At 47.2% G+C, this 27,780-nt stretch overlaps 1 protein-coding gene across 1 annotated transcript; it reads right to left on the reverse strand.

Moving 5' to 3' along the window:
• Positions 1–1,537: 1,537 nt before the first annotated feature.
• Positions 1,538–11,119, reverse strand: LOC129832921 (nuclear receptor subfamily 1 group D member 1-like). The gene is made up of 7 exons (XM_055897048.1): positions 10,628–11,119; positions 6,826–7,104; positions 6,450–6,683; positions 5,674–6,329; positions 5,367–5,552; positions 5,023–5,233; positions 1,538–2,544 (listed from the first exon to the last, which is right to left on the reverse strand). Exons 1-7 carry the CDS (start codon positions 10,686–10,688, stop codon positions 2,348–2,350), a joined length of 1,824 nt encoding a protein of 607 aa, XP_055753023.1. The 5' UTR covers positions 10,689–11,119; the 3' UTR covers positions 1,538–2,347.
• Positions 11,120–27,780: the final 16,661 nt, after the last annotated feature.

Below are 27,780 nucleotides of genomic sequence, written 5' to 3' on the forward strand. Positions count from 1 at the left end.
ATGAACGGAGCAAAGTTCAGAGAGATCCTTGATGAAAACATTCTACAGAGTGCTCAGGACCTCAGATTGGTGTGAAGGTACACCTTACAACAGGACAGCGACCCTAAGCCCTCAACCAAGACAACACAGGGGTGGCTTTGGGACAAGTCTCTGAATGTCCTTGAGTGACCCAGCCGGAGCCCAGACTTGAACCCGATCCAACATCTCTGGAGAGACATGAAAATAGCTGTGCAGCGACGCTCCCCATCCAACCTGACAGAGCTTCAGAGGATCTTCAGAGAAGAATGGGAGATACTCCCTAAATACAGGTGTGCCAAGCTTGTAGCATCATACCCAAGAAGACTCGAGGCTGTAATCGCTGCCAAAGGTGCTTCAACAAAGTACTGAGTAAAGGGTCTGAATACTAATGTAAATGTGATATTTCAGTTTTTGGGGTTTTATACATTTGCAAAAAATCTCTGAAAACCTGTTTTTGCTTGGTCATTATGGGGTATTGTGTGTAGATTGATGAAGATGAAAAAATTATTTAATCTATTTTTGAATAAGGCTGTAACAAAAATGTGGAAGAAGTCAAGGGGTTTGACTACTTTCCAAAATGCACAAATGCATACAGTAAATTAAAAATTGCTCTCATTAATGAAGAACCCTGCGTCCATGGAAATGGTCCTACCCATACATATTTATTACATAATACAGTTTCTAACCTAAAAAGTGTCTCCAGGACTGTAGTTCATTGACTTTTGCAAACCAAATCATCGTCTTACTTTAAAAAAAATTTAAAATGTTTTTCATCCGAATTGTCATGACGATGGGGTGCGAAAACAAAACAGAAACATGATAAATATTTTGAGTGGTTTTATAAATGGGTAAGATTTATACCTGCTTGTAGTGTGTTCTATGAAAGTACATTACATTTTGGTTTTCTGAAGAGAACGTGCTTTTTGGCCCAACACTGTCACTTAGAGCTGACACTCACAAGAACAAGTTCATATTTACAATGACGGCCTACCCCAGTGACACTGGGCCAATTGTGCACCGCCTTATGGAACTCCCAATCACTGCCGGATATGATACAGCCTGGATTCGAACCAGGGACTGTGGTGACACCTCTTGCTCTGAGATGTAGTGCCTTAGACTGCTGCGCCACTCAACAGAAGATACCCCACTACCCTTCAAGAATTATAGACAAGACCATGAGCTACAGCAATAATCTGTTACTATTGAAGGGGCTATTATTACTGTTAGCATGTCCTTTCAAATAAGTTAATCTCATGGTCAACGTGGACTGGGTTACTCAAACTATAAATGGATTCCATAACTAAGACCTAATCCAAGAAAATGTGCAGCCTTGGTCATTGGTCAGTACGAACTGTTATTCCCACTTTAGTGTTGTCAGCATCCTAAGTGAGTGTTGTGACGTGTGGCTGACTGATACATAGCACAGCCCTCTAAATGCTCGGTGATGTCTCTCCAACCCAGTCCCAGACAGAAGTAGAATAACAAGATTGGTACTACAGAAAAAGATCACACAAAGGAATTCAAGTAAGTATTTTTATATATATAATTCCTTCATTACATAAAACATTTTTGAAATATAAGTCTGGATATTGTTTTTCATACGCATACACTCAAATTGAATTTTATACATTTGTACCCACACATTTATAACTTTGCACCTTAAAGCAGTTCATCTTAACAAAAAAATATATATTATACACATTTTTCAAACATTTCAAGTAGGCCTATTGATGTTTGTAGCTAGATATTTACACATTTGTACAAACTCAGTTTGCAGTATGAATAAAGTATACAACACTGCATATATTTTACTAATTATTTACAGTCATGATAAAACAGAGAGCAGATGGTTTTAATATGCATCTAGCAGCCTCTTGGAAGGAAACAGGCCTAGCTGGACATGTGGGGTAGAAAAGCCCCATGCTGCTTTTGGTTCACCTCAACCGACAAGTGGTCTCTGGCCCCCTCAGACCGGCTGGTGTAGAGGGGGCACTTGTTCTGGGAAGTTTTGAGCTGCGACCACCCCAACCTCCACCCAAAATAATTTATGTAGAGGGATTTGTTTCCCTCCTCTCCATGGGTCTATTGGCCTTACCCCTATCAGTTGTCAGTCACTGTCTCTTGGCCATGTTATTGGCTGAAGCGCACATCAGTCAACTCGGAGGCGGACGGGTGTCCCTGAAGGGGCCAAGCGAGCAGGCGGAATCAGATCCCCCCCCGTCACCTCCTCCAACTTGCCCCGCTCCTTAGCCGCCCAACCACCACTGTCTGTGAGGTGGAGATGAGCGACGAGTCCAGACGGGTTTTCTTGTCATCAGTGGTGACATTCTTATGCGTCGATGCGGAAGGACAGCAGCTTCTCTGAGTGCATGTTGTTGAGTGTGCGCAGGTCGGGCATCTTGAGCAGCAGCTTGGTGAAGCGAGAGGCGTCACAGGGGTCGCTCTTGCTGACCAGGGCACGCAGCGCTCTGATCAGAGACTCCTGAAGCAGCTCCACTGAGTTAATGTTCTCGATGCCTGAACGATCTGAAAGAGGACAGAGAAGAAAGAGAGCACCGTTAGACTACTTTACACTTTAGTACAGACCATTACTATGCCATAATAGTGCGTCATTTTTTTAAGTTTCAAGTGTCATCGTCAATGTTCCCCATAATTTTTTTCGGCACTAAGCAAATGTCAGGTCTGCTGAGTGCAAACTTGAACATTGTGGAAATTCTGTGCAACTTCCTGTGAACGCTGAGGCTGTACCCACTTTAAGTAACAGTTTCAGACAGTGGTCAAGTAGGATACTGTGGCTATTTGATCATAATGTAGGCCTGCCAGATTGGCCTACCATCAAAAACAATGGAAAAATACATTCCATAACATTTTAACATGGAAATGGCTTTTCTATCATTCAGCCAAAAGTAGCAGCCAATGTGTGGTGTTCAATGTAGGCATACATTCCATTAGACTTTTGAAAAAACAAGCAGGGCTTGACTGAAAATGTTGTGTTGTTCGATGAAACCACTTTACAAAATATTACAGTGAATCAGACAAATGATGCTACTGCCTATTGGCTTATTTAAGACTCTCTCAAAATACAACACTGCCCCTTTAAGACACAAAAAAGCTCTTATCCAACTCCCTTTTCAAAGATGTCTAGAAATATTCACGTTTTGTGCTCAATCACTCCCCCATTGCTGAATACAAATGATCTATACAAATGGCTAATAACTCCATAACTATCAAAGGATATGAACAAGTGTAGACACGTGGCTGCGTGCATCTTTTGCTTTGATCTCAAAACAAGTGAATCTACTCATGACCGCTCATGCTGTAAACAGTCCAGTTCAAAGTGAATGCCACAGATCCATATATGGCAATATTTGCATATAGGCCTACTGCAGCTCTGATTGGTTATGCCGTACCGGTCTGTGTAGAGTATGGGCTGAGTCGTACGTGTCAACACAATAGAATCCTACTCCGATGCGTTCTGCCTACAACAAAATATCTTGCATAGTTTGTTTTGTTTCGGTATGTTGCATTTAAAGTACAACTGAATCCTGGACTTGCTGACGGGCCACCCCCAGGTTGTAAGAGTAGGCAACAACACGTCTGCCACGCTGATCCTTAACACTGGGGCCCCTCAGGGGTGTGTACTTAGTCCCCTCCTGTATTCCCTGTTCACCCACGACTGCGTGGCCAAATACGACTCCAACACCATCATTAAGTTTGCTGACAACACAACAGTGGTAGGCCTGATCACCGACAATGATGAGACAGCCTATAGGGAGGAGGTCAGAGAACTGGCAGTGTGGTGCCAGGACAACAACCACAATGTGAGCAAGACAAAGGAGCTGATCGTGGACTACAGGAAAAGGCGGGCCGAACATCGACGGGGCTGTAGTGGAGCAGGTCGAGAGTTTCAAGTTCCTTGGTGTCCACATCACAAAGAACTATCATGGTCCAAACATACCAAGATAGTCGTGAAGAGGGCACGACAAAACCTTTCCCCCCTCAGGAGACTGAAACGATTTGGCATGTGTCCCCAGATCCTCAAAAAGTTCTACAGCTTCACCATTGAGAGCATCCTGACCAGTTGCATCACCACCAAGTATGGTAACTGCTCGGCATCTGACCGTAAGGCGCTACAGAGGGTAGTGCAAACGACCCAGTACATCACTGGGGCCAAGCTTCCTGCCATCCAGGACCTATATAATAGGCGGTGTCAGAGGAAAGCCCATAAAATTGTCAGAGACTCCAGTCACCCAAGTTATAGACTGTTTTCTCTGCTACCGCACGGCAAGCAGTACCGGAGTGCCAAGTCTAGGACCAAAAGGCTCCTCAACAGCTTCTACCCCCAAGCCATAATACTGCTGAACAATTAATAAAATCACCCCTGGACAATTTACTTTGAACCTCCCTTTTGTACACTGCTGCTACTCGCTATTTATGATCTATGCATAGCCACTTCACCCCCACCTACATGTACAAATTACCTCAACTAACCTGAAACCCTCGCACACTGACTCGGTACCGGTGCCCCCTGTATATAGCCTTGTTATTGTTATTCTTATTGTGTTACTTTTTAATATTACTTTTTATTTTAGTCTACTTGGTATTTTCTTAACTCTTCCTGAACTGCACTGTTGGTTAAGGGCTTGTAAAGTAAGCATTTCACGGTAAAGTCTACACTTGTTGTATTCGGCGCATGTGACAAATAAAGTTTGGTTTGATTTGATTTGATATTGCGTTAATTCGATCACAATTCCCACGGTAAATGGAAACGTTGATAGTGTTAACTAACGGGGAAAACTCCAGAAAGTTGAGTGAAGTTCAATCTCATGCTTCTCTGCACGGGCTGTTATTTGTTCTGCGGGGCAGTCCCGGTGGAGCTGCGCACCTGCGTGCAGCTTAGAGGGAACATTGGTCACGGTGATTTACTGGCAGGAGAAGTACAGTACTTTCGCTCTGACTGCTTAGATAGGTTGTTAAAGTAATAAGGCTTCTCATTGTTCTTACCTGCAGACACTAGCACTACAGCGGTAAAGAGACCCAGCTCCTCGGCCGTGAGCTCCAGGGAGTTGAGTTTCTCACTGAATTCAAACATGGTGTCTAGCAGGCCTCCCATACCCATGCCCTTCAGGGCCTCCAGGCTGTAGGTGGTACCAGAGATGAAGGTGACAGTCTGCTCCTTCACGTTGAAGAGGGAGGCAAAGCGCACCATCAAGACCTGTAACAGAAGAAAGGGAAAAGTAAGTGAGTGGTGAGTCATTGTATCTTCTCAAGTTGTGAGTATTTGTTGTTTATCCCTGCGTGAAGTTTCTTTGCATATCTGTGTTTGCACACATTTCACGGATGCCTACCTCAAAGGTGCCGGCCTTGAGCAGGGTGACTTGGTCGTTCTCGGAGAGTGCACTGAACCCTGGAATGTGCTTGGCGAACTCCACCACCTCGCGCACAGCCGGCGTGAAGCTGAGCGAGAAGTCCTCCCAGATCTCCTGAGGGGTCTTGTTGGGTTCGTCTTGGGGGCACATGTTCATTGGACATGCCTGGAAGAGCGAGGAGAATCGTAATCAGCATTTTCCTATATGCTATGACTACCTGCCACTATTATTGACAATCTTTGACGTCAAGATCTTTTCAATGTTGCTGTTCTGTTCAGTGACTCACCAGCACAATGTCCTTGTGGTTTTTCCATGGGAAGTTCTGCCCCTGGGGAACGCTGCTGGTCTCAATGCCTTGGTGGCTCCCGAACAGGTTGCTGTTGTGGAACTGCTTGCCATTGTTCTGGTGATGTCTGTCAGACATGGCCTGGAAGCCATGGTGCTGGAGGGCCACGTTGTTGTTGTGGTGGTAGATTGTGTTGAGGCCGTTCTGATGGTAGCCAGCAGGGCAGTAGTTGGAGCCCCAGTTGTCCACCTCTCCGTTATGCTGTCTCGTGGACTCGCCCAGCTTGTCGTGGGCGTAGACGAAGGTCTCACGGTGCGCCCGGGCAATGGCCGTTATGGTGCAGTCCACCCCAGGGCTGGGGCACAGGGGTGGAGAGCTGGGCAACAGTGGCGGGCTTTGGGTGGATGGTGGGGGCAGAAGGGAAGCAGGGGCTTGTGCTGGAGGACAAGGGGAAGGGGCAAAAGGCAGGGCCTGAGGCTGGGGTGCCACAGTCAGACCCGGGCAGGGTGAGGAGGAAGTGGGAGAAGGGGGACAGTTGTGGGTCAGGCTGGCCAGCTGGAACTCGTTGTTCATGTTGTTCATGTTGTTCATAGCGCTCTGCATCTCTGCGAGCATGCGCTGCTTCTCACGCTTAGGTATTCTGCCAAAGCGAACAGCTGGGGAGAGAGAAAGAGACACGTGGAGTCAACTGTCCTAACAGGGATGAGAGTGTAACAGATCTATTAGACCTTTTGTGGCTATATGTGTCATGTTTTAGCCTGTGAAGCTGTACTTACCATCGCGGGACATGCCCACGGACAGACACTTTTTGAAGCGGCACTGCTGGCAGCGGTTGCGGTTAATCCTCATGATGGTGCAGGTCTCGTTCTTCAGGCACTTTTTGTACTGGATGTTCTGCTGGATACTGCGTCGGAAGAATCCCTTGCAGCCCTCACAGGCATGGATGCCGTAGTGGAAGCCTGAGGCGACGTCTCCACACACTTTACACAGCAGCACCATCCCATTCAGTTCTGTTACAAACATAAAGAGTAGAACCGACAATGAGTCCAAATTCCAAAAACACTTAAAGCTGCAGTTCCAGCAGTGACAGATAGGGGTGCACAATCTGGAGTCATATAAAGGATTGGGGTTCTGGTAAGGGGGTCTACTCACTGGTAAGGCTTGCCACGGACTTGCTGGTGGAGCAGCGAGAGATGCTGCTGTCATTACGACCCCTAGGCCTTGGGGACCCTCTGGAGCCGGAAGAGGAGTTGCCATCATCACCATTGGAGGAGCTGGAGCTGCCGCTGCCGGAGTAGGCATTGGAGAAGCTCTGGGAACCATTGGGGGAGGGAGGGAAGGAGGCTCCGAAGGAGTTCTCGCTGTACATAGACACCGGGCTGGTGTGATTTGGTGAGCAGCCACTGGAGCCGATGTAGGAGATTACGCCCCCTGGTGGACAAAATAAAAAGCGAGAGGACAACTTGTTAGAATGGATGCATGGTTTAAAAACAGTGAGATCATTTGATTTGTCACATTTGGTGCTCCGTTCTTTGACTCGCTAACCATTGGACATCAGTCAACTGACAGTGAGGACTGATGGAAACTAAAACAGAGGAGGTAAAGAGGAAGAGGGTTCAAGAGAGGACAAGTACTGGTTAGGATTGATATTGCACCCATTCATGTTCACTGACAAAAGAACGAGGGGGCGGCTGCAACTTTGTATCATTCTGTACATTCCAAATGTTCCCTTAGCTACCCAGGACAGTTATGCAAGGAAACTGTGGCAATGTTAGGATAACCATAGCAACAGGGTGGCTGGGGAGAGTCCAAGAAGACAAGTGACTGGAAAAGAACATTGCTTTCCAGGAAATGTTGGCAGGAATGGCTGCCCTGACTGGCTTTCCGTTTATTTTTCTAGCTCAGAGGTCACCCCTCTTACCAAAACAGAAGCCCTGACCACAGAGTACATTTACAGGAATCCATAAGGGCAAGATTGTTGTGCCACGTGAGCCAGCATCACCTACAGAACATTATTTACATTATGGAAGAAGCTATTGCAGCATGGAGAATGAGCACGTTCTTTTTGGATGCTGCCCAATAGCACAGACTGTGCTATTGCTGTTTTGCAGTCTCATTGGCCAGACATAGCCACCCACACGAGTGGATTTAGATACTCTTGTGCTCTCTCTCTCTCTCTTTGTTGGAACTCTCCGGACAACTTTCATTTGCCCTACTTCCCTTTCTCTCCAACTCTCCCTTTTCGCTCTCCTTGAAACTCCCTGTTCTTCTCTCAACACCGCCCCCCCCCTCTGTACTCTATCTTGCTCATACTCTGTTTCTCTTCTCCCTCTCTCACTTTCATTCTCTTTCTCCCTCCCGCTTGTTCTAATCCAGCTGTCTCGGTTTCTCCCGCTGTGAAGGCTAATTCTCACAAGTTCCGACCAAGGATCACGTTTCGCCACAGCTGGCCACCCACACACCAACTCGTGCCCGGTCACCGGGGGGTGCCACGCACAAGGCTACCGGGAATGGCTAATCGCTTTTTAAATGCCAAATGGTGTGCCCAGCCCTTTGCCACTAACAGTGTCCCTGCCGAAACCCGAACCTACAAAAGCATATGCCCAAGACTTTCTGCACTTCCTGTTGACTCCAATTAACCTGTGCTCTAATACCAGATCAACTGTATTTTGTTGTTGTGAGATGATGTGTTGTTGTGAGTCGATAATGTGTTGTTTTAAGGAGTCTTTGATACCTTTGCAATACATTTTATTGGTGTTGTTGAGGCTTCAATTGATGATGCCCTGGAAAACCGTCTTCATGATTTAATTTCCCTGCATTGATGGCAAGTTCCCCACCTACTGTATGTTTGGGTGGGGACTATTGAAGGATGGGATCATTGTTTTGTGCTTAACAAAACCCAACTCCACACTTCGGTTCTGTGAGCCTGACACAGGATGAATTCCAATTTCCCGATTGAAAAAAACAGTGAGAGAACGTTTGTCTGTCCTGTCCTGTTCTTTTTGAGACATTCCAATCTAAGAATCCAGCAAGCCAGGCAGCCCTGGAGGAGAAACATAATTCACTGTGGAATGGAACATAAGGTCTTATAGGGTCACTGGGTCAGGTGTCACCACAACATCCACAACAAGTGTACTTCCTTGTCCTGCATATTTTCTACAGTATTACGGCTCCTCCCTCTCTCTCCAACTCATGTTTTCACTCCCTTTTGCTCTGTCTTCCACCTCCTGTCTTTCTATCTCTGAAAACTGTATTACCCACAATAACCAATCAGTGAGTGAAAAGTAAGATTGCAATTTGTGTCAAAATCAATGACCTGCCATTTAGTTAAACCAACACTTGTACGGTCAATGTGAAATGAGGAAAACACATCAATAGATATAGCTATGACTATTGAATTAGTCTTAGTGAGTAAACATACATTCAGAGTGAAGTATTTGAAAGAAATATAATAATACATCGAAAGCTATGCATGGGAGAGCCATAGAATGAAAACAGGCTCGGCTGCATACTTGTGTTGCTCGAGGAGCAGCACTAGAGCAGGCTGGCTGGAGTACATTCTAGTCACGCCCTTACTCAACGTGCGCGCTTCCAACCTCAGGTTATTCAACGAGACTGGCAACCAAAAAAAAAGACTGGCAACCTGACTGGCTGTGCAATACACGCCCACACCAACTGTTTCCAGGACAGCCTCACGTTCCCTCCCGCTTAGCGCTATCCATGGTACCCAATAGACAGCCAATTCCCACAAGATATTCTCATGTAATTTACAATATACTTGCTGAATATAACCGAAAAGCTTGGTATCTATCTATATTTTCACTTTGCTATGGTGTAGCTGTACAATATCATTGTATGTATTGCAAATGCATTTACGACAAATATTCAAATGAATGAACATTTAAATGCTTTATTAGACCTACTATCGCCTTGCCATAATAATAATATAATAAAGGTAAACCCAATATTTTGGACATCTTAGATAACGAAAGGGAATGTCCCAATCACCCTGCAAGTATTTGGTTATGCCTGTGTAATTATGTCAGAAACAAAACATTATGCCTTACATAAATGTTCGTGTCCCACTTTTTAATATAACACGTGACTGAATGATGTCCGGATCGAATCGCAAGAATTACACCCGCCAGTTATCCAATAGCAGTGCACACATGGCATCCAAGACTGCGTCACCCATGGGACTCTGACGAGCAATTATGTAATGAGCTTGTTCTCTATACCAATGGAGATTGGTGGAGAACAGTGAATGAAAACAAAACGCACATGGCTAGCTTGGCGGGCCATGTGAATTGGGCAAAAACTCTGCATCAAAGAGATATCCGTCCACCTGACATGACCTACTTCCCCTCGAACTATTTTAGAGCATTGTGTCGTAACACATGATGTTCTACCTACCACACGCACACCATCAAACAATGTATCTTGTTTTAAATACTTCTTGATACAACATTTCTTCATTTTACTTTTACTTTTACTGAGGCCAGTAATTCGACCTTGACAATGACAGTTATGTCGAACGGTTGGGGTAAAAATCTATAGGCTACAGTAATGATAACACACAGTCGTCAGTGAATTCAAAATACACACTGTATGAGGAATAGGCCTACTTCAAGCCTCGTCAGTCATGCACTGAGGTTTGGCATGAGGAGAACTGTAAAGAGACCCATTGAACTTTACCCCATCTAGTGCATCACAAGGATGATTCCATCTACCACGTAAATCACATACAAAAGTGGCTCTACTTAATCGACAGTTGTACATCGGTACAATACAACTCATCATTGATTTACGCATTGCGGACTGGTAAACAACAAACTGTAAAGAGCTTCAACAGACTGCCAATAAGCCAGGTAGCCAAAACAATGCGTAAAACACATTTTAACCCCAAATACGGTATCCATTACACACGCACAACAAAATAATACTGAATATTTACCTGTATTGTTGTTATTTGTGTCCATTGCTGTTGTTGCCATCCTGAGCTCCAAAACATTCATTTAGATATCGGTGAAAATAGAAAACAGTTTAGGAAAGGATAATTTCCCTTGGCAAAAAGCAGGTCCTATATTCTCTGTTATAACGATGTCATTATGTAACTATAATAAAAGCTCTGTTTGAGTTCGAATACTCATTAAAATACTTAGAACCAGGGTTAATAAACTATACCAAAGGATGCTTCCGCTATCGAGCAAGTTCCCGCGTAATGTGAATCACTTCTCTGTGAGCACTGCCAGTGAAAAAAATTACGAAAAGCGTCTATGCTGTCACAGGCTCTATCCGTGTAGGTCTGAACCGCAGTTTCCAAGTCGGCCTGGTTTTGCTCAGTCTCCCTCATCCCTAGGAAAGGAACAAGGACGCACTGCATGCATGCCCGCACGGGGCTGAAAACGGGACCATGTGACCCCCGGGGAGTGCCTCGTGCCCCAGTGACACACTTTTTTCTCCGAACACTTTAGCTTTAAAAAAAAAAAAAAAAAGCTGCGCACATGGAGATGGTAACTCCGCCTACGAAAACGCCTACGAAAAATGTGGGGAAATAATATTTTAACGCTGCCATTTTAACTTTAGGGGATAGGACAACATTTTAATATCACCAAATTGCCAAACGCCATTGCGCAATCCCATGGCACATGTTCCATCCATCATTCAAATGATGTCTAATTTGGGTTTAATTGGACGTTTTCATGTCTGGTTGGAATGTGGATGTGACCACAGACATTCACTTGATACATTGAAAAGATTAGTGCGACCTGTTGTGAAGCGAGGAACATGTCATGTCAAACATCTTTAATATCATTAAGAACAAAGATTAGCTTTTATTCAGCTTTTCTGTCAGTATTGCAAGCGATGGGAATGGGGTGATGGTGGTATAGAATACAACAACAAAAACTGTCCAAGAACTCTCCAGAATGAATGCAGATAAGTATCATAATACCTTATTTATTACCATTTTATTACCAGTGTTTTGTAATAGGAAAACTCTGCAGGATCAAAAGGAGCGAACCATTTCTGCCAGACTGTTTACAGCGCCCCCACTCTATTCTACGCTGTGCACATTGTCCTCACACCCCCACATTGTGCTGCTGTGGGTACATGTAAAGATCACCTAGCCCCATTCTGCGACTACCCCTGAAAATCTCATCTATTTCCCATTACACCCAGCTAGCACATTTGGATCATTGGAAGTTGTGGGAACATAAGTTTGTGGTTTCCCATTCGTTCTGGGAACGAACCCATACGTTTCCAGACTGGTAAAATGGAATGTTTAGTAACTATTCTGTGAACTGAAGTGAAAATTTAGCCTATTATGTATGGGAACGTTTCTTTTTAGGTTGCAGGGAGGTTCTGAGAACGTTTTGCTCTGTTTTCTTGAAAGTTTTTCTGGGAGGTTTTATTAACGGTCTGAGGATGGAAATTATAGAGGTTATTTAGAGTTTTTTTTTATAACTTCCTTAAAACTCTTTAGAACCCATAGCAGCCGTCGATGACCTTTCTTTAAAATAGTATAGCGGTCGCGAACGGCCTTGTTTTTCTAACCATAATACACTATATATACAAAAGTATGCAGACACCCCTTCAAATTAACCAGACACCTAGGTATTTGTAGTTGTCCACATATTCTAAGTCAAAACCGTCCAGAGTAGCGATGCTGGATGGGCGGGCAGGTGTGGGCAGCGATCGGTTGAAGAGCATGCATTTAGTTTTACTTGCATTTAAGAGCAGTTGGAGGCCACGAAAGGAGAGTTGTATGGCATTGCAGTTCGTCTGGACGTTAGTTAACAGTGTCCAAAGAAGGTCCAGAAGTATACAGAATGGTGTCGTCTGCGTAGAGTTGGATCAGAGAATCACCAGCAGCAAGAGCGACATCATTGATGTATACAGAGAAAAGAGTCAGCCCGAGAATTGAACCCTGTGGCACCCCCATAGAAACTGCCAGAGGTCTGGACAACAGGCCCTCCAATTTGACACACTGAACTCTGTCTGAGAAGTAGTTGGTGAACCAGGCGAGGCAGTCATTTGAGAAACCAAGGCTATTGAGTCTGTCGATGAGAATGTGGTGGTTGACAGAGTCAAAAGCCTTGGCCAGGTCGATGAATACAGCTGCACAGTATTGTTGTAACGAAACTCTAGCTCTTCCTCCTCCTCGGACGAGGAGAGGAGAGAGGGATCGGAAGACCAATGTGCAGCGAGGTATGATGACATAATGATTTAATTTATTAAACAAGACGAAAAAACGAACTACACTTGATAATTAACAAAATAACAAAACGACGTAGACAGACCTGGACATGAGAACTTACATACAACGAAGAACGCACAAACAGGTACAGACTACAACACAAATGAACGAATGATACAGTCCCATGTGGTACCAACATACAAACACAGGAGACAACCACCCACAACAAACAATGTGAAACAACCTACCTTAATATGGCTCTCAATCAGAGGAAACGTAAACCACCTGCCTCTAATTGAGAACCATATCAGGTAACCCATTAACCAACATAGATACACATAACATAGAATGCCCACCCCAACTCACGCCCTGACCGACTACACACATACAAAACAACAGAAAACAGGTCAGGAACGTGACAATTGTCTCTTATCGATGGCGGTTATGATATTGTTTAGGACCTTGAGCGTGGCTGAGGTGCATCCATGACCAGGTCGGAAACCAGATTGCATAGAGGAGAAGGTATGGTGGGATTCAAAATGGTCGGTGATCTGTTTGGTAACTTGGCATTTGAAGACCTTAGAAAGGCAGGGTAGGATAGATATAGGTCTGTAGCAGTTTGGGTCTAGAGCGTCTCCCCCTTTGAAGACGGGGAAGACCACGGCAGCTTTCCAATCTTTGGGGATCTCAGACGATACGAAAGAGAGGTTGAACAGGCTAGTAATAGGGGTTACAACAATTTCGGCGGATCATTTTAGAAGGAGAGGGTCCAGATTGTCTTGCCCGGCTGATTTGTAGGGGTCCAGATTTTGCAGCTCTTTCAGAACATCAGCTATCTGGATTTGGGTGAAGGAGAAATGGGGAGGCTTGGGCAAGTTTCTGTGGGGGGTGCAGGGCTGTTGACCGGGGTAGGGGTAGCCAGGTGGAAAGCATGGCCAGCCGTAGAAAAATGCTTATTGAAATTCTCAATTATCGTGGATTTATCGGTGGTGACAGTGTTTCCTAGCCTCAGTGCAGTGGGCAGCTGGGAGGAGGTGCTCCTATTCTCCATGGACTTTACAGTGTTCCAGAACTTTTTGGAGTTTTTGGTACAGGATGTTTGAAAAAGCTAGCCTTTGCTTTCCTAACTGTCTGTGTATATCGGTTCCTAACTTCCCTGAAAAGTTGCATATCGTGGGGGCTTTTCGATGCTAATGCAGTATGCCACAGGATGTTTTTGTGCTGGTCAAGGGCAGTCAGGTCTGGAGTGAACCAAGGGCTATATCTGTTCCTGGTACTACATTTTTTGAATGTGGCTTGCTTATTTAAGATGGTCAGGAAAGAACTTTTAAAGAATAACCAGGCATCCTCTACTGACGGAATGAGGTCAATATCCTTCCAGGACACCCTGGCCAGGTCGATTAAAAAGGCCTGCTCGCTGAAGTGTTTAGGGAGCATTTGACAGTGATGAGGGGTGGTCGTTTGACCGCAGACCCATTACGGACGCAGGAAATGAGGCAGTGATCGCTGAGATCCTGGTTGAAAACAGCAGAGTTGTGTTTGGAGGGCAAGTTGGTTAGGAAGATATCTATGAGGGTGACAGTGTTTACAGATTTGGGGTTGTACCTGGTAGGTTCATTGATAATTTGTGTGAGATTGAGGGCATCAAGCTTAGATTGTAGGATGGCCGGGGTGTTAAGCATGTCCCAGTTTAGGTCACCCAACAGCACGAGCTCTGAAGATAGATGGGGGGAAATCAATTCACATATGGTGTCCAGGGCACAGCTGGGGGCAGAAGGTGATCTATAGCAAGCGGCAACGGTGATAGACTTGTTTCTGGAAAGGTGGATTTTTAAAAGTAGAAGCTCAAATTGTTTGGGCACAGACCTGGGTAGTAAGACAGAACTCGGCAGGCTGTCTCTGCAGCAGATTGCAACTCCACACCCTTTGGCAGTTCTATCTTGTCGGAAAATGTTATAGTTAGGGATGGATATTTCAGGGGTTTTGGTGGTCTTCCTAAGCCAGGATTCAGACACGGCTAGGACATCCGGGTTGGCAGAGTGTGCTAAAGCAGTGAATAAAACAAACTTAGGGAGGAGGCTTCTAATGTTAACATGCATGAAACCAAGGCTTTTACGGTTACAGAAGTCAACAAATGAGAGCGCCTGGGGAATGGGAGTGGAGCCAGGCACTGCAGGGCCTGGATTAACCTCTACATCACCAGAGGAACAGAGGAGGAGTCGGATAAGGGTATGGCTAAAGGCTATAAGAACTGGTCGTCTAGTACGTTCGCAACAGAGAGTAAAAGGAGCAGGTTTCTGGCACGGTAGAATAGATTCAAGGCATAATGTACAGACAAAGGTATGGTAGGATGTGAATACAGTGGAGGTAAACCTATGCATTGAGTGACGATGAGAGAGATATTGTCTCTAGAAACATAATTTAAACCAGGTCACCGCATGTGTGGGAGGTGGAACTAAAGGGTTAGCTAAGGCGTATTAAGCATCGCTAGAGGCTCTACAGTGAAATAAGGCAATAATCACTAAAACAGCAATGGACAAGGCATATTGACATTAGGGAGAGGCATGCGTAGCCGAGTGATCATAGGGGTCCAGTGAGTAACTAGGCGGGCTGGAGACACGGCGATTCAGACAGCTAGCGGGCCGGGGCTAGCAAACTAGCAGAAGGGCCTTAGAGGGATGTCGCGACGGAAGAACTCTGTTGTAGCCCCCTCGTGCTGTTACGTCGGCAGACCAGTCGTCATGGATCAGCAGGGCTCCGTGTGGTAAAAGGGTTCAGGCCAATTGGCAAAATATGTATAGTGGCCAAAGAATTTGTCCAATGGGCCTCTTCAGCTAACAACGACGGCCTACCCCAACCAAACCCTAACCCGGATGACACTGTGCCAATTGTGCGCCACTCAATCATGGCCAGTTGTGATACAGCCTGGAATTGAACCAGAGTCTGTAGTGACACCTCTAGCACTGAGATGCAGTGCCTTAGACCGCTGCGCTAATCAAGAGCCCCCTACGCTGCACCAATGCTCCCAGTACACTAAGCGAGGTCCGTACAGAAATGGTTTGTCGAGATCGGTGTGGAAGAACTTGACTAGCCTGTACAGAGTCCTAACCTCAACCCAATCGAACACCTTTGGGATGAATTGGAACGCCGACTGAGAGCCAGGCCTAATCGTCCAACATCAGTGCCCAACCTCACTAATGCTCTTGTGGCTGAATGGAAGCAAGTCCCCAGAGCAATGTTCCAACATCTAGGCTGAATTTAAGGATATAGTAATTCGTTTTTATATGTTGGGCTTAGGTTATATGTTTGCTAGGTGCAGATACAGTGACTTTTTCCACATTTTGTTACTTTACAGCCTTATTCTGTTTTTTTCCTCATCAATCTACACACAATACCCCATGTTCCTCTTGGTCAGTGAAAGTAAGGGAAGTGATGTGGAGAGTCAGGGCTCAGCAGGAAAAGGAAGGGAGGAAGAGGAGTTAGAGAAGATTGGAGGGATAGAGATGAGGAGTGGAGGGAGAGTAGAGGAAGAGAGGAAAAGGAGAGCGAAGGAGAGGAGAGTGGAGGGAGAGGAACATGGAGAGGAGGAGGAAGAGGGAAAGGAGGAGGGAGAGGACGAAGCAGAGGGAGAGTACAAAGCAGTGGGAGAGGAGGAAGCAGAGCGAGAGGAGGAGGGAGGGGAAGAGGGAGAGCACACCCGAAAGGGGAGCTTACGTTTCAATGGATTGTGTCAGCCCCAAGTCCCACCATTCACCCTTGTACCACACGGCCTGGCTCTAAAGTGACAGTGGCAGGGGTTTTGGAGTTGTTTTTAAAAGTGGTAGGAATTTATATATTTTCCAGAGCTTGTAATGGATTACAACAAAAAAATGGGCCTGGTTGACCATCTTGACTGAGGATTTATTACGATGTTGGAGGCACAGGCAGAAAATGGTGTAAGTATGTGTTTTGGGGGATGCTCAACATGAACATCATAATTGCGTACATTGTGTGGGGTACCCTGCAAAAGCCACTTCCTAGAAACCACAGGTGCTGGTCCCTGAAGCCATTCAAAAAGCAGCTAGTGCATTTATTTTGTAATATATCTACAGTGGCAGGAAGAGGGGAGCCAAGAGGGTGTGTGGACCGAGTTGTAGCTATTTTGAAGCAGGTGAAGTCGGAAGGGCGCAAGACAGGGTGCGTGGTGTGCATCCGGAGTGGACGCTGGGCAAAGAGTGAGAAATGTGTAGAAACCTCCTTTGGGTGCTCTACGTGTTCTGTGCCACTTTGCAGGATGGGGCAGTGCTTCCAGAAGTTCCATGATATGTTGTAGGCTAAATGCAAACATTAAAGTGACAGTGTGAAATATGAAATACTTGTTGCATTCACTGAATTGTTGTCGAAATAGGCTACTATTTGTACATTTTGTGTCAGGCCCGGTCTGTACTAAATCTTATTGAGAGAGGTTACCTACATTTTGAAATAGTCCCTGAATAGTTGTTTGCATTTTTACATTGTTACAGAAGGAAGAATCATTGTCAATCAAATAGCCTACTTTGTGTGGGTTTTGTAATAATTTCTAAATATTGTCCTCTGGTCACATTTTGGATCTATTTTTTTATTTATATGGAAATAATATTTAAGTAGAATATATACTGAACAAAAATATAAACACAACATGCAACAATTTAAATTATTTTACTGAGTTACAGTTCATAGAAGGAAATCAGTCAACTGAAATAAATTCATTAGGACCTAATCTATGGATTTAACATGACTGGGCAGGGGTGCACTGGGGAGCCAAGCCTAGCCAATCGGAATGAGTTTTTCCCCATAAAAGGGCTTTATTACAAACAGAAATACTCCTCAGCACCGCACTCCTCAGACAATGCCGCAGGTGAAGAAGCAGGGTGTAGAGGTCCTGGGCTGGCGTGGTTACACATGGTCTGCGGTTGGATGTCCTGCCAAATTCTCTAAAATGACATTGGAGGCGGCTTCTCAGGTTAGAGCTCTAGTGGACATTCCTGCAGTCAGCACGCCAATTGCACACTCCCTCAAAATGTTTGACATCTGTGGCATTGTGATGTGTGACAAAACTGCACATTTTAGTGGCCTTTTATTGTCCCCAGCACAAGGAGCACCTGTGTAATGATCATGCTGTTTAATCAGCTTCTTGATATGCCACACCTGTCAGGTGGATGGATTATCTTGGCAAAGAAGAAATGCTCACTAACAGGAATGTAAACAAATTTGTGCACAACATTTGAGAGAAATAAGATTTTTCTACAAATGGAAAATGTATTGGATAATTAATTTCAGCTCATGAAACATGAGACCAACACTTTACATGTTGCGTTTATATTTTAGTTCAGTATATTATGCTTGCTACATTTTGAGTGTGTCACGTTCCTGACCTGTTTTCCTTTGTTTTGTATTCATTTTTAGTTGGTCAGGGCGTGAGTTGGGTGGGTTTGTCTATGTTTGTATTTCTATGTGGGGTTTTGTGTTCGGCCTGGTATGATTCTCAATTAGAGACAGGTGTGTATTGTTTGTCTCTAATTGAGAGTCATACAAAGGCAGCCAGGGTTTCACTGGTGTTTTGTGGGTGTTTGTTCCTGTGTCCTCACAGGACAGTTGAAGGTTAGTCTCATTTGTTGTTTTGTAGTGTATTGTTTTGCTGTTTTCATTAAAAGATGGCTTATTTCCCTCAATCCGCATCTTGGTCCTATCCATGCTCCTCCTCGTTTGAGGAGGAGAACAACAATGACTGCCTTTACAGAAACACCCACCACAACAGGACCAAGCGGATTGAGGAGAGAGAAAAGGAACTACAGCAATGGGGAAAAGAGGAATGGACTTGGGAGGAGATTCTGGACGGAGAAGGACCCTGGGCACAGCCAGTGGAGTGTCGCCGCCCCAAAGCGGAGCTGGAGGCAGCGAAAGCGGAGAGGCGGCATTATGAGGCGCTTGCAAGGCAGAGTGGCTGGAAACCCGAGAGGCTCACCCAAAAATTTCTTGGGGGGGGGATAAAGGGGAGTGTGGCGAAGCCGGGTTGGATACCTGAGCCAACTCCCCGGGCTTGCCGTGGAGTAAGAGGGCGTCGTACTGGTCAGACACCGTGTTATGCGGTGAAGCGCACGGTGTCCCCAGTACGCGTGCTTAGCCCAGTGCGGGCTATTCCACCTTGCCGCACTGGGAGGGCTAGGTTGGGCATCGAGCCGGATGCCATGAAGCCGGCCCAACGTATCTGGCCTCCAGTACGTCTCCTCGGGCCGGCGTACATGGCACCAGCCTTACAGGTGGTGTCCCCGGTTCGCCTGCATAGCCCAGTGCGGGCTATTCCACCTCGCCGCACTGGCAGGGCTACGGGGTCCATTCAACCTGGTAAGGTTGGGGAGGCTCGGTGCTCAAGAGCACGTGTCCTCCTTCACGGTCCGGTATATCCGGCGCCACCTTCCCACCCCAGCTCAGTACCACCAGTGCCTACACCACGCACCAGGCTTCCAGTGCATCTCCAGAGCCCTGTTCCTCTTCCACGTACTCTCCCTATGGTGCGTGTCTCCAGCCCGGTGCCTCCAGTTCCGGCACCACGCACCAAGCCTCCTGTGCGTCTCCAGAGCCCTGGACGCACTGTTCCTTCTCCCCGCACTCGCCCTGAGGTGCGTGCCCTCAGCCCGGTACCTCCAGTTCCGGTACCACGCACCAGGCCTAGAGTGCGCCACGAGAGTCCAGTGTGCCCTGTTCCTGTTCCCCGCACTCGCCCTGAGGTGCGTGCCCTCAGCCCGGTACCTCCAGTTCCGGTACCACGCACCAGGCCTATAGTGCGTCTCAGCCGGCCAGAGTCTGCCGTCTGCCCAGCGGTGCCTGAACGGCCCGTCTGCCCAGCTCCGTCTGAGCCATCTGTCTGCCCAGCTCCGTCTGAGCCATCTGTCTGCCCAGCGCCGTCTGAGCCATCTGTCTGCCCAGCGCCGTCTGAGCCATCTGTCTGCCCAGCGCCGTCTGAGCCATCTGTCTGCCCAGCGCCGTCTGAGCCATCTGTCTGCCCAGCGCCGTCTGAGCCATCTGTCTGCCCAGCGCCGTCTGAGCCATCTGTCTGCCCAGCGCCGTCTGAGCCATCTGTCTGCCCAGCGCCGTCTGAGCCAGCCGTCTGCCCAGCGCCGTCTGAGCCAGCCGTCTGCCCAGCGCCGTCTGAGCCAGCCGTCTGCCACGAGCCAGTAGAGCCGCCCGTCTGTCCCGAGCCAGTAGAGCCGTCCGCCAGTCAGGAGCTGCCAGAGACGCCCGCCAGTCAGGAGCTGCCAGAGACGCCCGCCAGTCAGGAGCTGCCAGAGACGCCCGCCAGTCAGGAGCTGCCAGAGACGCCCGCCAGTCAGGAGCTGCCAGAGACGCCCGCCAGTCAGGAGCTGCCAGAGACGCCCGCCAGTCAGGAGCTGCCAGAGACGCCCGCCAGTCAGGAGCTGCCAGAGACGCCCGCCAGTCAGGAGCTGCCAGAGACGCCCGCCAGTCAGGAGCTGCCAGAGACGCCCGCCAGTCAGGAGCTGCCAGAGACGCCCGCCAGTCAGGAGCTGCCAGAGACGCCCGCCAGTCAGGAGCTGCCAGAGACGCCCGCCAGTCAGGAGCTGCCCTACAGTCCGGAGCTGCCCTACAGTCCGGAGCTGCCCTACAGTCCGGAGCTGCCCTACAGTCCGGAGCTGCCACTCAGCCCGGACCTGCCGGAGTCCCTCAGCCCGGACCTGCCGGAGTCCCTCAGCCAGGACCTGCCGGAGTCCCTCAGCCAGGACCTGCCGGAGTCCCTCAGCCAGGACCTGCCGGAGTCCCTCAGCCAGGACCTGCCGGAGTCCCTCAGCCAGGACCTGCCGCCCCTTGTCCCGGTGCTGCCCCTTGTCCCGGTGCTGCCCCTTGTCCCGGTGCTGCCCCTTGTCCCGGTGCTGCCCCTTGTCCCGGTGCTGCCCCTTGTCCCGGTGCTGCCCCTTGTCCCGGTGCTGCCCCTTGTCCCGGTGCTGCCCCTTGTCCCGGTGCTGCCCCTTCATTTAGGTGGGGTTAGTGGGAGGGTGGTCATTGGGAGGGGGATAAAGAAGCGGGGATTGATTATGGTGGGGTGGGGACCTCATCCACCGCCAGAGCCGCCACCGTGGACAGACGCCCACCCAGACCCTCCCCTAGACTTTGTGCTGGTGCGCCCGGAGTTCGCACCTTAAGGGGGGGGTTCTGTCACGTTCCTGACCTGTTTTCCTTTGTTTTGTATTCATTTTTAGTTGGTCAGGGCGTGAGTTGGGTGGGTTTGTCTATGTTTGTATTTCTATGTGGGGTTTTGTGTTCGGCCTGGTATGATTCTCAATTAGAGACAGGTGTGTATTGTTTGTCTCTAATTGAGAGTCATACAAAGGCAGCCAGGGTTTCACTGGTGTTTTGTGGGTGTTTGTTCCTGTGTCCTCACAGGACAGTTGAAGGTTAGTCTCATTTGTTGTTTTGTAGTGTATTGTTTTGCTGTTTTCATTAAAAGATGGCTTATTTCCCTCAATCCGCATCTTGGTCCTATCCATGCTCCTCCTCGTTTGAGGAGGAGAACAACATTGACTGCCTTTACAGAAACACCCACCACAACAGGACCAAGCGGATTGAGGAGAGAGAAAAGGAACTACAGCAATGGGGAAAAGAGGAATGGACTTGGGAGGAGATTCTGGACGGAGAAGGACCCTGGGCACAGCCAGTGGAGTGTCGCCGCCCCAAAGCGGAGCTGGAGGCAGCGAAAGCGGAGAGGCGGCATTATGAGGCGCTTGCAAGGCAGAGTGGCTGGAAACCCGAGAGGCTCACCCAAAAATTTCTTGGGGGGGGGATAAAGGGGAGTGTGGCGAAGCCGGGTTGGATACCTGAGCCAACTCCCCGGGCTTGCCGTGGAGTAAGAGGGCGTCGTACTGGTCAGACACCGTGTTATGCGGTGAAGCGCACGGTGTCCCCAGTACGCGTGCTTAGCCCAGTGCGGGCTATTCCACCTTGCCGCACTGGGAGGGCTAGGTTGGGCATCGAGCCGGATGCCATGAAGCCGGCCCAACGTATCTGGCCTCCAGTACGTCTCCTCGGGCCGGCGTACATGGCACCAGCCTTACAGGTGGTGTCCCCGGTTCGCCTGCATAGCCCAGTGCGGGCTATTCCACCTCGCCGCACTGGCAGGGCTACGGGGTCCATTCAACCTGGTAAGGTTGGGGAGGCTCGGTGCTCAAGAGCACGTGTCCTCCTTCACGGTCCGGTATATCCGGCGCCACCTTCCCACCCCAGCTCAGTACCACCAGTGCCTACACCACGCACCAGGCTTCCAGTGCATCTCCAGAGCCCTGTTCCTCTTCCACGTACTCTCCCTATGGTGCGTGTCTCCAGCCCGGTGCCTCCAGTTCCGGCACCACGCACCAAGCCTCCTGTGCGTCTCCAGAGCCCTGGACGCACTGTTCCTTCTCCCCGCACTCGCCCTGAGGTGCGTGCCCTCAGCCCGGTACCTCCAGTTCCGGTACCACGCACCAGGCCTAGAGTGCGCCACGAGAGTCCAGTGTGCCCTGTTCCTGTTCCCCGCACTCGCCCTGAGGTGCGTGCCCTCAGCCCGGTACCTCCAGTTCCGGTACCACGCACCAGGCCTATAGTGCGTCTCAGCCGGCCAGAGTCTGCCGTCTGCCCAGCGGTGCCTGAACGGCCCGTCTGCCCAGCTCCGTCTGAGCCATCTGTCTGCCCAGCTCCGTCTGAGCCATCTGTCTGCCCAGCGCCGTCTGAGCCATCTGTCTGCCCAGCGCCGTCTGAGCCATCTGTCTGCCCAGCGCCGTCTGAGCCATCTGTCTGCCCAGCGCCGTCTGAGCCATCTGTCTGCCCAGCGCCGTCTGAGCCATCTGTCTGCCCAGCGCCGTCTGAGCCATCTGTCTGCCCAGCGCCGTCTGAGCCATCTGTCTGCCCAGCGCCGTCTGAGCCAGCCGTCTGCCCAGCGCCGTCTGAGCCAGCCGTCTGCCCAGCGCCGTCTGAGCCAGCCGTCTGCCACGAGCCAGTAGAGCCGCCCGTCTGTCCCGAGCCAGTAGAGCCGTCCGCCAGTGTGTATTGTTTGTCTCTAATTGAGAGTCATACAAAGGCAGCCAGGGTTTCACTGGTGTTTTGTGGGTGTTTGTTCCTGTGTCCTCACAGGACAGTTGAAGGTTAGTCTCATTTGTTGTTTTGTAGTGTATTGTTTTGCTGTTTTCATTAAAAGATGGCTTATTTCCCTCAATCCGCATCTTGGTCCTATCCATGCTCCTCCTCGTTTGAGGAGGAGAACAACATTGACTGCCTTTACAGAGTGAGTAATTTAGTCAAATATTTTACAATTAAATACTCCAGTTTTTTTTTTGTGTTGAATGTTAGTTGTTTTTTGATAGAGAGTGTCTTTACACAATGGAAGACAAAATTAGTGTTATTCCTATCAACATGAATGTGGTGTCATATTAAAGAATTGGTTGTGCTCTTTAAAAGTAAGTTAAGTTGTAGTTGTCATTTGTTCTTTGTTTTTGAGCTATGCCTGTCTGCTTGAAATGTGTGAGAAAATGACCTTTATCTTGAAAATTCTCAGTAATCTACAGCAGCATTCTAGAATTCTATTGGAGTCTAAAGGGTTAAACTTTTCACGCCATATTTCAATAAGACTTTTAATAACACATCTATCTTATTTTGGGTCAACTTTTTTTAGACTCCAAGCACAGACATGGAAAAATATTTGACTTTAAATAAAACCATAAGGAAACCTGTAGGAAACATTATTCTGAAGTACTGAAATTTCCACAGAAGAACGTTGTTTATTAATGTTGTCTGAACTATTTGAGAACATTCCCAATATCAAGCCATCTTGAAACTTTTAGAAAAGTTCTGTTAAAGTTATGAAATAGCAGGATTTTTTTTCTTCCGGTTCCTTGAATGTGCTGCAAATGTGCCAAAGCTAAGCAACTATCCTCACCATTCCCAGAAAGTTGCGGGACGGTTGTATGCAAAATAACCATAGGACAACCATGCTCTCTCCAAGCTCTAAAAAACACATGGTTCTCAGAACGTTATGTGCTAGCTGGGGACTGTTCTAGAATCTTAAACAAAGGCTGTTACCACCTGCAGAGTTAGGCTACCTCCACGCATCTAGTAAATGCACTCCCCGTGATAAAACGTATTTGAAAGCCAAAATGAGGAGGTCTATGCTACCCGCTGTGCTGCTGCTGCTGCTGCATATAGCGCGGGAGAGAAAGTAACCCGAAAGCAGTTATCTAAGATCGGTAGACTATCATTAATTTTCAAAGCTAGAATCCATAATTGAAACAATATCAAAGGGTCACCCCCTGTGTTTTGGTAAAAAGCTGAGCCATGGGCCTGAATAAATGTAACCACTCTCAAGTTCATAGACAGAGCTATGGATGCAAGGACATACCAAAATCAGGCCTATAGATTTAACATGTATTTTTTTTAATTTTTTTTAACCTGTTTTGTTTTGTTTACATTTAAAGCAAGCTTGTATTGTGAGTACGATAGTTGAACTAAGTTCATGAGGCATTTATAAGTTATATTATTCAAGAAATAATGGTATATATAATTAATGTATAAGTCCAAAAATGGATGTAGCAACTTTATAAGGATTTCAGCCTTAACTTCGCTGTACACGTGTCCGACAGCAATGTGATTCGAAACAGCGCAATACCAAGCAAGGGGAGGAATAACTTGATTATGTGTGCGTGCAAGCCTGTCGAGCAGACATAGGCGCACTTCTAAATAGAAATTGGTTAGGCGTAGGCGTACTTACAAAGCAGTCACTCATTGTCAAATGTAAATGTCGATTAATTTTGCATCCGTGGGAGGTGCATGATAACATCAATATAACCAAACGAAGTATGCATGCCAAGCACACGTGGCTCCCCCGGTGACTATTGATGTCTTACTTGTTATTGAAAGACTTCATGGGTGTTGGTTTGGAATTCTTAGAAACTGTTTTACTGCATGCAGAAAAACATAACCAGCTCTTTAGAACCCTGAGTACATTAAGGAGGTGTATCTACAGTGGTGCGTATGCAATGACAAGATAATGAGCGGATGTCATTCATTCTGCAACTCTGGTAGACAGGGTGTAGATCAAGGCTGTAACTCGGACGACGCTGTGCCAATTCGCGGCCGGCACGGGTCTCGAACCCGCATCTGTAATAACGCAGTTTGCACTACGATGCAGTTAGAACGCTGCGCCACTTGGGAGGCTCCACCCGCAAAGTTTTTGAAGCTTATCAATTTCCTTGCACCAAGTATCAAAATACCAAAATACTACACAGGACTATTAAAGCATTTCATTTAAATGTTAATTGTGAGAAAATATGTGAAAATAAATAATGAAATGTTAATTATATAAAGCAGCCCGTGTCATCATCTGCCACAGTGTAGCCCCAATCGGCCCGAGCCCCAAGTAATACATTTGGGCCAGATAACTCACACCGGAATTGGCCCAAGCCCCAAGTAATATATAGATTTGGGCCAGATAACTCACACCGGAATCGTCCCGAGCACCAAGTAATAAATTTTGCCCAGATAATTCACACCGGAATCGGCCCGGGTTTAATCCTAGCCATAAAACGTCGACTGAGTCTGACTCTCAGCCAAGTGCCCCATCTCTCAGCCGGAATCGGCCCAGATCCACTGTGCTAGCTGGGAAGCTGCCAAGCCTGTCGGCCGAATTGACTCGTGCGCGTTCCCTGCTGTCTCGTGGTGGCTGGCAAGATAAGTAACGTGATTAGTAAACGTGACGAACATTTTACGCAATTCTCTAATCGCCCGAAGCCGTGGCAATCGACTCCTGAGCCTGGCCCGGCGCATGCGCGCTGACACGGTCACAGGTGTACGGTGTTTCCTCCGAAATAACATTTTTTGGGGGGTGGATGGGTATGATTTGTATGCATAAATTGTATTGTAACGACCCTGGGTTTATAAGCGCGGAAACCTCGGGCTAGAAGACCTCAGCTCCCTGCTGTTTCATTACATTACCTAGAATCTTCTGATTATAAACCCAGGGTCGTTACAGTATAATAGTAATATTTAAAATGACAAAAGCAGGTAATTTTGTATACATTTATTTACATTTGCATGGGATTCTGGTAAAATGCCGGCAAAGTTCGCTGAATTCCGGTAGACCGAAATGTCCTTGGGCCGATTCTGGTCAGTCATTCATTTTGATTCCAGGCTGAGTCCTTACCCAATTGTGTCGATGCACAGATCTGGGGAAGGGTCCCAAAACATTTCTGCAGCATTGAAGGTCCCCAAGAACACAGTGGAGTCCATCATTCTTATATGGAAGAAGTTTGGAACAACCAAGACTCTTCCTAGACCTGGCCGCCAGGCCAAACTGAGCAATCGGGGGAGAAGGGCCTTGGTGAGGGAGGTGACCAAGAACTTGATGGTCACTCTGACAGAGCTTCAGAGTTCCTCTGTGGAGATAGGAGAACCTTCCAGAAGTACAACTATATCTGCAGCACTCCACCAATCAGGCCTTTATGGTAGAGTGGCCAGACCAAAGCCACTCCTCTATAAAAGGCACATGACAGCCCACTTGGAGTTTGCCAAAAGGCACCTAAGGACTATCAGGTCATGAGAAACATGATTCTCTGGTCTGATGAAACCAAGATTGAACTCTTTGGCCAGAATGTCAAGCTTCACGTCTGGAGGAAACCTGGCACCATCCCTATGGTGAAGCATGGTGGTGGCAGCATTATGCTGTGGGGATGTTTTTCAGCTGCAGGGACTGGGAGACCAGTCAGGATCGAGGGAAAGTACAGAGAAATCCTTGATGAAAACCTGCTCCAGAGCACTCAGGACCTCAGACTGGGGCGAATGTTCACCTTCCAACAGGACAACGACCCTAAGCACACAGCTAAGACAACACAGGAGTGGATTCACGGAAAGGTCTCTGAATGTCTTTGAGTGGTCCAGCCAGAGCCCGGTCTTGAATCTGTTCAAACATCTCTGGAGAGACCTGAAAATAGCTGTGCCGTGACGCTCCCCATCTAACCTGAAAGAACTTGAGCAGTGAAGCAGTGAAGAATGGGAGAAACTCCCCAAATACAGGTGTGCCAAGCTTGTAGTGTCATACCCAAGAAGACTTGAGGCTGTAACCGCTGCCTAAGGTGCTTCAACAAAGTACTGAGTAAAGGTTCTGAATACCGATGTAAATGTGCTAATTAAGTTGTTTATTTTTTTATAATTTTGCAAAAATATCTAAAAACCTGTTTTTACTTTGTCATTATGAGGTATTGTGTGTAGATTGATGAGGGGGGAAAAAACTATTTTATCTGTTTTAGAACAAGTCTGGAAAGTAACAAAATGTGGAAAAAGTCAAGGGGTCTGAATACTTTCTTAATGCGCTGTATAGGCACTTAGCCCCTCCCAGGACCACACAATCACCCAATTGGCAATTACAACCAATAAACTGGTTCTACAATGTAAAATGCATATTCCACATCCATTGTTACATTAGTCAGACTTATGATTATTAATGATATTTCATCACCATTCATAAATGGAACAATCATTTGATCTTATTCAACTTACTGACTCCAAAGCATGGCGTGCAGGCAACGTAGCCTATTTCTATGCGCACGTGCTACTATTACGTACAACCAGAATGACAAAGCACTAGGACACAGTCACGGAATTCTGACGTAGCCTGTGAAATATGAACAAAGGAAACCATAGATTGCATTTAAATTCCAACTGAAGGTCTACCTCATTAGTCAATAATGTGCACATGTGCACAGTAAACATTGCGCCCACTCAGAGGTTAAGTAATGTTTTGATTTGATTTGATTTGATGGTAGGCTAAATGAAAATGTATGATATCAAACAGGAAACGTGTGTTGCAATTTAAAGTTACTGGGATGGAATGATGAAACGCTAGCAATTATTGTAGGATT

This window comes from Salvelinus fontinalis, chromosome 34 (genome assembly GCF_029448725.1).
Source record: "Salvelinus fontinalis isolate EN_2023a chromosome 34, ASM2944872v1, whole genome shotgun sequence".
NCBI classification, from domain to species: domain Eukaryota; kingdom Metazoa; phylum Chordata; class Actinopteri; order Salmoniformes; family Salmonidae; genus Salvelinus; species Salvelinus fontinalis.